Source organism: Phyllobates terribilis, unplaced genomic scaffold, assembly GCF_046119375.1.
Source record: "Phyllobates terribilis strain yellow unplaced genomic scaffold, ASM4611937v1 Scaffold_3__8_contigs__length_932513732, whole genome shotgun sequence".
Classification (NCBI taxonomy): Eukaryota; Metazoa; Chordata; class Amphibia; order Anura; family Dendrobatidae; genus Phyllobates; species Phyllobates terribilis.
The window spans coordinates 418,011,128-418,023,235 of NW_027362763.1; the positions used below are offsets into that span (position 1 = coordinate 418,011,128).

Below are 12,108 nucleotides of genomic sequence, written 5' to 3' on the forward strand. Positions count from 1 at the left end.
CATAGGAGCCTCTTAAGAAGTTACAGGTCTGTGAGAGCCAGAAATCTTGCTTGTTTGTAGGTGACCAAATACTTATTTTCCACCAAAGTTTGAAAAAAAATTCTTTCCAAATCAGACAATGTGATTTTCAGGATTTGTTTCCTCATTTTGTCTCTCATAGTTGAGGTCTACCTATGATGTCAATTACAGGCCTCTCTCATCTTTTTAAGTGGGAGAACTTGCACAATTGGTGGCTGACTAAATACTTTTTTCCCCACTGTATATATGGCTTAGCAAAGTTAATCCTAGTGACAGATTCCCCTTAACACCATTCACTATAAGGTTTAAACAATGTTTACAGTTTATTATGGTTGTGATATTACTAACTGAATTTAATTTAAAGCTTTTGCAAAATAAAACCACTTTTTTTTATTTCTGCATCTTTTTGTAGGTTAAGTTTCCACGATGAGTTTTTGGAGAGTTTTTGACATTGCAGATTTTTGTGATGCAAAAACGCAGCGTCTTCCAGTTCCAGCAAAGTGGATGGGATTTTTAGATACAGGTGCATCTCATTAAATTAGAATATCATCAAAAAGTTAATTTATTTATGTTTTTCACTGCATTTTTGGCAAATAAAACTAACTTTATTACACATATACTGTAGACAAATCAAACATGTAATTCCAACCACCCAAAATGCAGCAAAAATTCAGCAAAAAAAGCAGCAAAAACGCAGCAAAACCTGCATCCTGAATGCATCCTTTTTAATGCCTGGAAAGCAGGATTTAATTGCAGAAAACACTGCGTGTGCACGTGGCCTTTAACAGTAAAATATGGATGGCACACAGGTGACATCCATCTACTGTTCGTTCTTATTCACTTGCAATGGCGAGCTTGATCTACAACACAGATGAAACATTTGGCTCATTTCTTTTTATTTTTTTGCAGGCAGTCTGTCTGCCAGAAAATGGACGGGTGAAAAGGTCCGTTCTATTCATTGTAATGGGTCCATGCTTTATCTACAAGTACCAAAAAAATTATGTGTGAAACAAGTCTAAGGCCACATTCACATGTTCAGTATTTGGTCAGTATTTTACCTCAGTATTTATAAGCCAAAACCAGGATTGAAACAATCAGAGGAAAAGTATAATAGAAACACGTCACCACTTCTGTATTTATCACCCACTCCTGGCTTACAAATACTGAGATAAAATACTGACCAAATGCTGAATGTGTGAACGTGGCCTAAGCGGAAACTCCAAGTTTTTGTGGCTTTTTGAGCTTTCAGGAAGGATTTGGAGAGTTTCCACTCAATTTCTTTTCCAGAAGAAACTCCTAAAAAACTCAATGTGAACATACCCTTAGGCGTTACTCTTTCAATTTGACTATTTTTGTAGTGGGATATAAAAAGCAAATGAAGTCATGATGTAACTCTGGATATCTCATGAATTTTTACATCTTTTTTTTATTCCGCCTTTTTAATTTTTGCAGGATGCAGCCAGGCCCATTAGTGTTGGATGGGAAAATATGGTACTTGTCCCTGTGGTGTGCACTTACACCTAATCTAATAGTATGGGCCAAAGACGTACAGTACAGACCAAAAGTTTGGACACACCTTCTAATTTAAAGATTTTTCTGTATTTTCTTGACTATGAAAATTGTACATTCACACTGAAGGCATCAAAACTATGAATTAACACATGTGGAATTATATGCTTAACAAAAAAGTGTGAAACAACTGAAAATATGTCTTATATTCTAGGTTCTTCAAAGTAGCCCCCTTTTGCTTTGATGACTGCTTTGCACACTCTTGGCATTCTCTTGATGAGCTTCAAGAGGTAGTCACCGGAAATGGTCTTCCAACAATCTTGAAGGAGTTCCCAGAGATGCTTAGCACTTGTTGGCCCTTTTGCCTTCACTCTGCGGTCCAGCTCACCCCAAACCATCTCGATTAGGTTCAGGTCTGATGACTGTGGAGGCCAGGTCATCTGGCGTAGCACCCCATCACTCTCTTTCTTGGTCAAATAGCCCTTACACAGCCTGGAGGTGTGTTTGGGGTCATTGTCCTGTTGAAAAATAAATGATGGTCCAACTAAACGCAAACCGGATGGAATAGCAAGATGCTGTGGTAGCCATGCTAGCTCAGTATGCCTTCAATTTTGAATAAATCCCCAACAGTGTCACCAGCAAAGCACCCCCACACCATCACACCTCCTCCTCCATGCTTCACGGTGGGAACCAGGCATGTAGAGTCCATCCGTTCACCTTTTCTGCGTCGCACAAAGACACAGTGGTTGGAACCAAAGATCTCAAATTTGGACTCATCAGGCCAAAGCACAGATTTCCACTGGTCTAATGTCCATTCCTTGTGTTCTTTAGCCCAAACAAGTCTCTTCTGCTTTTTGCCTGTCCTTAGCAGTGGTTTCCTAGCAGCTATTTTACCATGAAGGCCTGCTGCACAAAGTCTCCTCTTAACAGTTGTTGAAGAGATGTGTCTGCTGCAAGAACTCTGTGTGGCATTGACCTGGTCTCTAATCTGAGCTGTTGTTAACCTGTGATTTTTGAGGCTGGTGACTCGAATAAACTTATCCTCAGAAGCAGAGGTGACTCTTGGTCTTCCTTTCCTGGGGCGGTCGTCATGTGAGCCAGTTTCTTTGTAGCGCTTGATGGTTTTTGCAACTGCACTTGGGGACACTTTCAAAGTTTGCCCAATTTTTCGGACTGACTGACCTTCATTTCTTAAAGTAATGATGCCACTCGTTTTTCTTTACTTAGCTGCTTTTTTCTTGCCATAATACAAATTCTAACAGTCTATTCAGTAGGACTATCAGTTGTGTATCCACCAGACTTCTGCACAACACAACTGATGGTCCCAACCCCATTTATAAGGCAAGAAATCCCACTTATTAAACCTGACAGGGCACACCTGTGAAGTGAAAACCATTTCCGGTGACTACCTCTTGAAGCTCATCAAGAGAATGCCAAGAGTGTGCAAAGCAGTCATCAAAGCAAAAGGTGGCTACTTTGAAGAACCTAGAATATAAGACATATTTTCAGTTGTTTCACACTTTTTTGTTAAGTATATAATTCCACATGTGTTAATTCATCGTTTTGATGCCTTCAGTGTGAATGTACAATTTTCATAGTCATGAAAATACAGAAATATCTTTAAATGAGAAGGTGTGTCCAAACTTTTGATCTGTACTGTATCTGTGTGATTGGCGCCTTATACAAACCTTAAAGGTGGACATGTTTAGTACTGGGCAATGACCCTCTCCATGAATGGTAGGTGTGTGAGTGGTCGCTTCATCAGTATTTTACACTTGTACTGCCTCCACATTCATCATGGTGGCCTGCTGCATCTTGTAGGGCATTAGTATTGTGACTTTGTGGTATTCGGCAGCCTTTTTCTGTGGCAGTTTTTGAATTCTATGTCCTTTTCAGGGAATTGAACATATCCTAAGGCTTTACTCTTTCAATTTGACTATTTTTGCAGTTGAGCTTGAGAAGCACATGAGGTTATGCTGTATCGCTGGGTTAGCTTCGTGTATTTCATCTATGCCATTCTCTTCTACGCTCTGGCTGGAGACTTTCCTGTATATCTGCAACTGGAATGAGAAATGCTTGATGCTGAAATGGAAAACCTAACATAAGACGTCTCGGCAGGGGAACTATGTAAGCTACTCGCTAGGAAAATGAAAAAAAGAAATTTAATAGTATATAAAAACTTAAATTTTATGACGTAAAGTGCAGCTTAAAAAATCCAGTGCGCTGCCAGTGACCTCTCCTGTCACAGCCCGGGTGTTGCTCACCTCAGCAGTTGTCAGGAAGACGTCATCACTAATATGTCTCACTCCACAGGCCACAACTCCAAGAGCAACACCGGGGAACACATAGGAGTTGTTACCCTGTCCAGGGTACAATGTCTGCCCGTCTGGGAGAGTGACAGGATCAAAGGGACTTCCACTTGCAAAAATGCCACAGCCCTGTAGATTTATGAAATGCAAAGATGTATTTAAAATGACAAGCATTATATCATCATATGACATATATCCGTGTTACTCAAGTGCCAAAAGGTAATTACTGCCCCAAATGCTGGCCTACAATGGAGTCACCTTTTACCTTTATTAAGAATCAATAGGAAAACATCACTAATGCTGGAACATTAAACGGGTATTTTCATCTCATCAGAGCTGTAGCTAGGCTCTCCTTCATCCAGGGCAAAAGGTACTATCCTATATATTACCCTTATCCTGTATCTAAATATATTCGGCCCACGCAAAGTAGCTTCAGGGCTCCATCCCATAAACCGCCCCCTAAGCCTTCACACACAGCACCAGGGACAAATGATTCAGTTGTCACCCGTTATGCCCTGGCATTGCATGTATGTCTGATAGTTGTGGGACGGTCCAATTGCCAGGACCTGCACCTGTCCCGAGAATACGGCTCTAACTTTGCAACATTGAAAGTTGGGAATATGCCTTTAAAAAAACATTAATTTTAGGCTCCATTATGATTGACAAATATGTTTAACTGATGTAAGTTTACTGTCGGAATGGCTCCCTTGATCTGGTGGAGAATTGAAAAGGGATATCTGGTTTAGAAAACCTTTTTTCAAATACCCTTCTGGAGCACAGTGAGTGTCAGGACTCAAACCCAGCAGCTCTTATGTGCCAGGCGACAGCTCTTCCCTCTGAGCTATTCAGCTCACTGGACAGTTCCTGGCTAACCTAGATTCTAGTACCTGTGTTGTTCTTGAGTGGCTCCACACTTTGTTGTTCCTGATTGGCTTCATCCTGTGAGTTCCTGATTCAACACCCTATTTAAACCTGGCCTGGCATCTCGTTCCTTGTGAGATTATTAAGCTCCCAGCCTCTAGTCAAGCTCTCCCTTCACCTGCTGCCTCATACAAGATTATACTGCTTTTCCTGTGTACTGATTCCTGGCTTTTCCTGACTACGCTACCTGCCGGTGCTGCCCCTAGTGGTTGCAATACCACTACTCCAACCCAAGTCAGTTCCTAACAGTGAGTTTATAAATGGCTAAGCCTCCTCCATCAATAAGTAGAGCAGTGGCTAAAAAGGTTATTTGACATAAAACTCGGCATGTTCGTGTATTACACAGGCAGAATATTGATTTCAATAGATATCATGTCATACTGTACGTTATGTTTCCTGCAGTAATGTTACCAGGGAACTAATCACAAGCGTACAAATTACAGTTTATTACTGGGAAACCCAGCTAGAAAAATAGTGTTGCGCTCTGCACCAGTGTATCTAAATAATCACAGACCTGCTTGTTCACATTTGAGACCACCTACATTTTGGAAATCTAACAAATTGCTTACTGAGGATGGAAGACTTAGGCCCCCGATTCTTTAAGATTAGTGTTTCATACGCCAATCTTAATGAGGGGCGAGCAGGAATAAGATGAGCTGAATGTGTGGCACCCCAGGGGTCTGGTTTCCACAGTAACAGCAATGTTATGTCTGAGAGCAGGTGGGAGGTCTCTTGGTCAGGGATCCTATGCATGCCACACCTCCTGCCCAGTCCTGGGAGGGGAAGAACTTCCCCTATATAAACCTGGGGCTGAGGCAGGGTTAGAGAGTTCAGGGGGAGAGTTCAGCCAGGAGGGCTGACAGGGAGCTGTGGCTCCGGCTGGGCCCAGCTCCTGGGCCATGCCAGAAGTAGAGACAGAGAAGAGAAGCAGCTATGGGAAGAAACAACAGGAGCTCTGTGGGAGCAGTGTTACAAGGAGTCAGGGGCTGGCAGCTGCAGAGCTCGCCCTGACTGAGAAGATTTCTTACCGGACCCGGAGTCCGAGGCTGTGGGGACTAACTCCTACCCAGCAGCAGAATCCGTCAGGCAGGGGATTTCAGGTCCTCTGGCCAAGAAACCCGAAGGCACGGTCACACGCATGGGACCAGCACCGCCGTCGTGGAGCGGAAGCTACTAGAAGGCCCCGAGTCACCGGCCATACGGGTGAGCACCACATGGTACACTCAGGGACGTGGGCTACTTATACCCGCCTCTAGCAAGGTAGCCAGAAGAGTACAGTTAGTTTGGGAGGCCTACAACTCCGCCTGGCCAGGGGAGATCCCATCTGCTCAAGGACTGACCAGGCCCCAATCGCTAGCCAGTACTCCGGGAGGGTCTATCTTTGTCACCAGTAAAGACCCTGAATCACACCGCATCGTCTCTGAGTGATTCCTGCTACCCCCATCATCCACGTCGGCTGCCCTGAGGCCATACCCCTCCCGTTGGGGGTTATACTATCACGCTGCACAATCCTACCACCGGCCTCAGCGGTCTGCCCTGCAGCAGCAGCTCCTTAGCTGTACTCAACGGGTGGCGTAGTCGTCCAACATCTACCGCTGATACATCGCCGCTCAGTTTGACTCCCTGGGCACGGACCGGGTCACCGCCACGAGACTACAACCCTCAACAGATCCGGCTCCGGGTAAGCTCCCGTGCGCGCGATGCCGCGCGACGAAGGCCCAGGGGTGCGTCAACTTTTGGCGTAGTCGGCAGGATTTCGTGCCCGCAACCACCGGGTACTGCGTGCCTGAAAAAGACTGTTCAAACTTACCTGTGGTGAAGATTCCCGCCATCCGGCGGCATCTTCCGCTTCCTTCCCGCCATCGGTGGAGTTTTCCCGCCATCCGGCGCCATCTTCAGCCTTCTTCCCGCCATATGTGGAGTTTTCCCGCCATTGGACGCCATGTTGAGGACGCCGCGCGGGAAGAAGAGGGGCGTGGACTCCAAAAGCGCGCGAGAACTGAAGCCCCGCCTCACGTCCGGACGTTGCGTAAGGTCCTGGAAGGAGCCCAGCAGACGCCGACGTCACAGGAGCGCGACGGAAGGTCCTCAACCCTGACGATTCACTGCGGAGCCGCGGCCTACGGAAGAGGATCATCGCAAGGTAGGCCACGGTCCACTAGGGGGGAGAAGGATGCCGGATACGGAGGAGAGCTTCACCGCTTCAACCCCCGCCAGCGCCACCGCTGTTGCGGTCATGCCTTTCACCATGCCCTATATCCCGGGGGCAGCGTGGCTACCCCAGTACTCAGGGGAGTCACATAACCTGCATGACTTTAGAGAAAAGCTGGATAGCCTCTTCCAGGTGTACCCCCTCACAGAGGAGCAAAAAGTGAGCATCCTGGTGGCCCAATTAACCGGGGCAGCCCAAAGGGAGGTAAAGTCCTGGCCACCTGGGAGGAGGACTGTCGCAGAGATACTAACCCAGCTAACCGAGGAGGAGCTGCAGTACTACCAATACGAGGAAAGCCAAGAGGACCCGGACGGGTCTGAGGACTACCCTCAGGAGGGAGCACAAAGAGGACATAGCTACTGAAGGGAAGTAGCGTGAATAAAGAGCTGTAAATAGTTACCCGTAAGGGTACAAGGACTGCTGCTAATTAAAATATGGTCCCCGTTGGGATTAGTGAATTGTTCCCCATGTGCCCCTATCTTAAACCAGGCTGAGGACTGTGAGCAGCCATTCCTTATCCCCACTGGCCGAGGACTGAGAGCGGCCATATCCTGTAAATAATTATGTGTTTCTAGTAATTTATGGGAGTCTTTGGTGGATTTACCGGGAATCCTTTGTACATGGTTGGAGCGTAACCCAGGAATGGACTAAAGACTGTTAAGGACTCGGGGCAGGACAGACCCCTACCTGGTTACGTCTCCCTGTTTTGGTGAAATGGACACCTTACTTTTCTTCAAAGACTGCACCCGGTTGCGGACACGCCGTAACCATCTTTATGTGTTTTTCTTATTGTATTATTATTGTTTATACCTTGTTATGTTTTTCTAAAAATATGTTTAGTCCCGGAGTACTAAATTTCACTAGGGGGGAATGTGGCACCCCAGGGGTCTGGTTTCCACAGTAACAGCAATGTTATGTCTGAGAGCAGGTGGGAGGTCTCTTGGTCAGGGATCCTATGCATGCCACACCTCCTGCCCAGTCCTGGGAGGGGAAGAACTTCCCCTATATAAACCTGGGGCTGAGGCAGGGTTAGAGAGTTCAGGGGGAGAGTTCAGCCAGGAGGGCTGACAGGGAGCTGTGGCTCCGGCTGGGCCCAGCTCCTGGGCCATGCCAGAAGTAGAGACAGAGAAGAGAAGCAGCTATGGGAAGAAACAACAGGAGCTCTGTGGGAGCAGTGTTACAAGGAGTCAGGGGCTGGCAGCTGCAGAGCTCGCCCTGACTGAGAAGATTTCTTACCGGACCCGGAGTCCGAGGCTGTGGGGACTAACTCCTACCCAGCAGCAGAATCCGTCAGGCAGGGGATTTCAGGTCCTCTGGCCAAGAAACCCGAAGGCACGGTCACACGCATGGGACCAGCACCGCCGTCGTGGAGCGGAAGCTACTAGAAGGCCCCGAGTCACCGGCCATACGGGTGAGCACCACACGGTACACTCAGGGACGTGGGCTACTTATACCCGCCTCTAGCAAGGTAGCCAGAAGAGTACAGTTAGTTTGGGAGGCCTACAACTCCGCCTGGCCAGGGGAGATCCCATCTGCTCAAGGACTGACCAGGCCCCAATCGCTAGCCAGTACTCCGGGAGGGTCTATCTTTGTCACCAGTAAAGACCCTGAATCACACCGCATCGTCTCTGAGTGATTCCTGCTACCCCCATCATCCACGTCGGCTGCCCTGAGGCCATACCCCTCCCGTTGGGGGTTATACTATCACGCTGCACAATCCTACCACCGGCCTCAGCGGTCTGCCCTGCAGCAGCAGCTCCTTAGCTGTACTCAACGGGTGGCGTAGTCGTCCAACATCTACCGCTGATACATCGCCGCTCAGTTTGACTCCCTGGGCACGGACCGGGTCACCGCCACGAGACTACAACCCTCAACAGATCCGGCTCCGGGTAAGCTCCCGTGCGCGCGATGCCGCGCGACGAAGGCCCAGGGGTGCGTCAAATGCATTAAGAGGCGCACGCCACTTAATGAATTCTACGAAAGTTATCATTGTTATGTGCGTCAGTGCGCTCTGCCAGAAATGTTAAAATGTTATTCCAGTCAATGACTGGAGTAACATTTACAGAGTAAGAAAGAAAAAGATGCCACTTTGCATGAATTTGACAGATGGGTGTAGGCACACCCTGTCCCACCACACCATCCCCTCTCCAACTCTGCCCACTTTGGCGCAGCTCCCTGAAAACTGGCATAAAAACACCAAAAGTCGCAACATTTTTGAACAAAACTCTTGTGACTGTTTAAGGCACATTACACCAGTTTTCTCAAGTAAACACCTTGATGCATTGCCCTCATAGTCTACATGCCAGATGCCTTTTTAGATATTCCAGACTTAGATATTCCTAAAATACAATAAAAAATTAAAATAAAAGGAAACATTTCATTGCTCCCTTCCATCAGTTTCATGATACTTATAGGGGTACCTCAGTCAGCCGGTAGCACTGTTCTGCAGTACACTCAGCTTTGCTCGTTGGATTGCTGAGCGCAAATATTATGGGTCGCTTATTGAACGCTGCCATATCTTTTATGATCTGCTCAGTGAACGCTCCACCAATTGCTGCAACACCTGAAGTAAAAGATCTCTTATTACGGACAGAAAAAAGACCATACCAAGATTAGAAATGTACAGATTTTTCTTTGATTTGTACCTATAAGAGCAGTAGGTTTGATTTCTTTAACCACGTCCTCCAATTTCTTCATTTCCGCATGTGGTTGAGCAAAGCGTTCCTTCTCATGTGTCAGCGAAGATCTTCCCTGTAAAAGGATAGGCATATAGAATGCAGGTGAATGCATTGATCTATTACTGTGCATAATATTCATATATTATATATATACAGTTACTGTATATTTCCTCAAACCTCCTCTCTACTATGTTATATTAACATTTTCACGGATAGAACACATTCCCAATGGAAATCTATGGTGCTATTCACATGTCTATGTTATTTTACGGACCATGTCTCTGCAAAGAAATCAGGGAGACGCCCATCTTTTCTCGGAGTCATAGATCAAGATTACCCATATAAGTCTACAGGTCCGTGAAAATCACGAACAGCACATGGATAGCATCCATGTGCAGTCCGTGTGTTGTCCGTCACTGATGGATATAGGCTGAAAAACACTGATGACAGCCGGAATGTTTGTTGCACCTGTGAAAAATCACTGATGTCTGAATGAGGCCTAAAGGTAGTAATCGGGAGAAATCATGGGGCAGTGACAGTCCTAAAGTGCAAGTTCAAATCTTAATGTCACATAAGCATTGAATTAAAAGAAGACCTTGAAGCTCCAAGGTCCTCGTGGGTGTTTTTTAAGAGGTTACCCACCATTCATGTTTCATTTTTAATTCTGGTGTCTTTTTATGTGGTAAAGTGACTTTTGGGTCCCTTCAGAAACAAGGGCCTACTTGTTCTGCAACCTTATAACTATATCCCTGCCTGCTACGTGTTTCAAGTTGTCATCTAGCCCAGGCCTAATAGCGTAGCTCCTGCACACATGAAGCAGCAATTCCTCATATTCTAGAAGATACAGGTCCATATAGTAAATCCTGACACATTCATACAATATATGTCTTCCAATATGCCAGTCTTTTCGTGCCAATCTAATAACTGTAGTAAATACATAATTTATCAACAAAATCCACTCCTTGAAACTGTTTATATGGTCATGTTCTTAATTCATATGCGATGAAGTATTATGGGTGTGACCGGAGCACCTCCCGAGTCTCCGCCTGCCCAGCTACAGTCTCTGCCCAGCCCCACCTTCCTCTGTCTGAGCCGTCAGTCAAGGAGAAGAACTAGGCGAGTAGCAGGCCCAGGGAGGCAGAGACTTGGGAAGTGCTCCGATCACGCCCAAAGAACGTCAAGCTCATTTTCAGATTAATTAAAACAGCAATATTATGGTCAGGGATGAACAGATTGTATGAATATTATTATCTTTCAGAGAGCAACATGACCATATAAACAGTTTGGGGTGGTGAATCGTTCTGCCAGATTCCCTTTAGGAAACAGATTTCCACATTCTGTGAATCGTGCCATAAATGTTCCAGTAGATGGTGCTATGGCCTGACAACAAATTGTGGCATAGCTTTCAACCTATACATTATGGCTAAAGTTGGAAAGTATCTGCTATTGTAAGCAAAACTCAGCATACTTATTTTAGGAATTTCATCAAAGGTCACTACTGGTCAGAGGGACATAAATCATCGTATACAGTATGCTATCTAGGGCTCTAATGCTAAAATGCTAATTACAATAACTGATGATGTGGCATTTATACAGTTTATACACATGCAGGAAAGTATTTAGATACAAAAGCACAGATACACAATAGATAAACGCAGACACCTGACAGACAACAGACAGTACTTACTTACAGAGCTGGCCATCTACTTGTAGTGGTGCCGCAGAGTACTATACATCCACCTCCTATTGATTTGAATAGGAGGCAGATGTGCAGTACCAAGCCTCAGCCACTACAAATAGACGGCCAGCTCCGCAAGTAAGTACATGCGGCTGGTGACCACCGCCGACACCGACAACAGCTGATCGGTGGACCCCAGCCAATCAGACCTATACTATCCTATCAAACCTCTTTAACTTTCTTGTTTAAAGAGTTTCTGTAGCTACTCCATCCACAAATCATGGATGTCCATATTAAGGAGGCAAGCAAAGCCTTTAAATACTAATAGTTGCCATCCTATCAGGCTGTAATACAGGCAGAGTATTGTATTTTAATAAAGTCCAGCCTTGGACTACCCAATGCCAAGTACAACACTAAGTAGATCATAAAGTTATCATTGTTGGCACAGCAAAATTCTAAATTTTGCTGCCCAATGGAAAACTGAATGGATTCTCCATACAAGTAGGAGGTGGGTGGCAGTAATGGATTGCTGGCAATATCCAGCACTTATTGCCTTCAGGAACTAATTATGAAGTTTCCAGCATTCAAATGTTATAAGATATAGCGATCTAAGCATTGAATATTAAACAAGGAAAGTATTCTACTCCTGGGGGAAGGGGAATATCATGCAGTTTGTCATAAAATATATGAGAATCTAAATTAGAAGAGTCTTAATGAGCACAGAGCTAGAAATTTATGTAGGTCCAGGAAATTGTGCAATCACACCTAAAATCCAGACAGGGA

At 45.5% G+C, this 12,108-nt stretch overlaps 1 protein-coding gene across 1 annotated transcript in view; it reads right to left on the reverse strand.

Annotated features, from left to right (window-relative positions):
- The window catches only part of ME1 (malic enzyme 1), a 400,967-nt gene that overhangs the window by 8,631 nt on the left and 380,228 nt on the right, over positions 1–12,108 (reverse strand). Inside the window, exons 10-12 of the mRNA XM_073675637.1 lie at positions 9,615–9,720; positions 9,390–9,532; positions 3,792–3,965 (exon numbers count right to left, since the gene is read on the reverse strand). Coding sequence (XP_073531738.1) covers positions 3,792–3,965; positions 9,390–9,532; positions 9,615–9,720 — 423 coding nt within the window. The remainder of the gene's footprint in view (positions 1–3,791; positions 3,966–9,389; positions 9,533–9,614; positions 9,721–12,108) is intronic.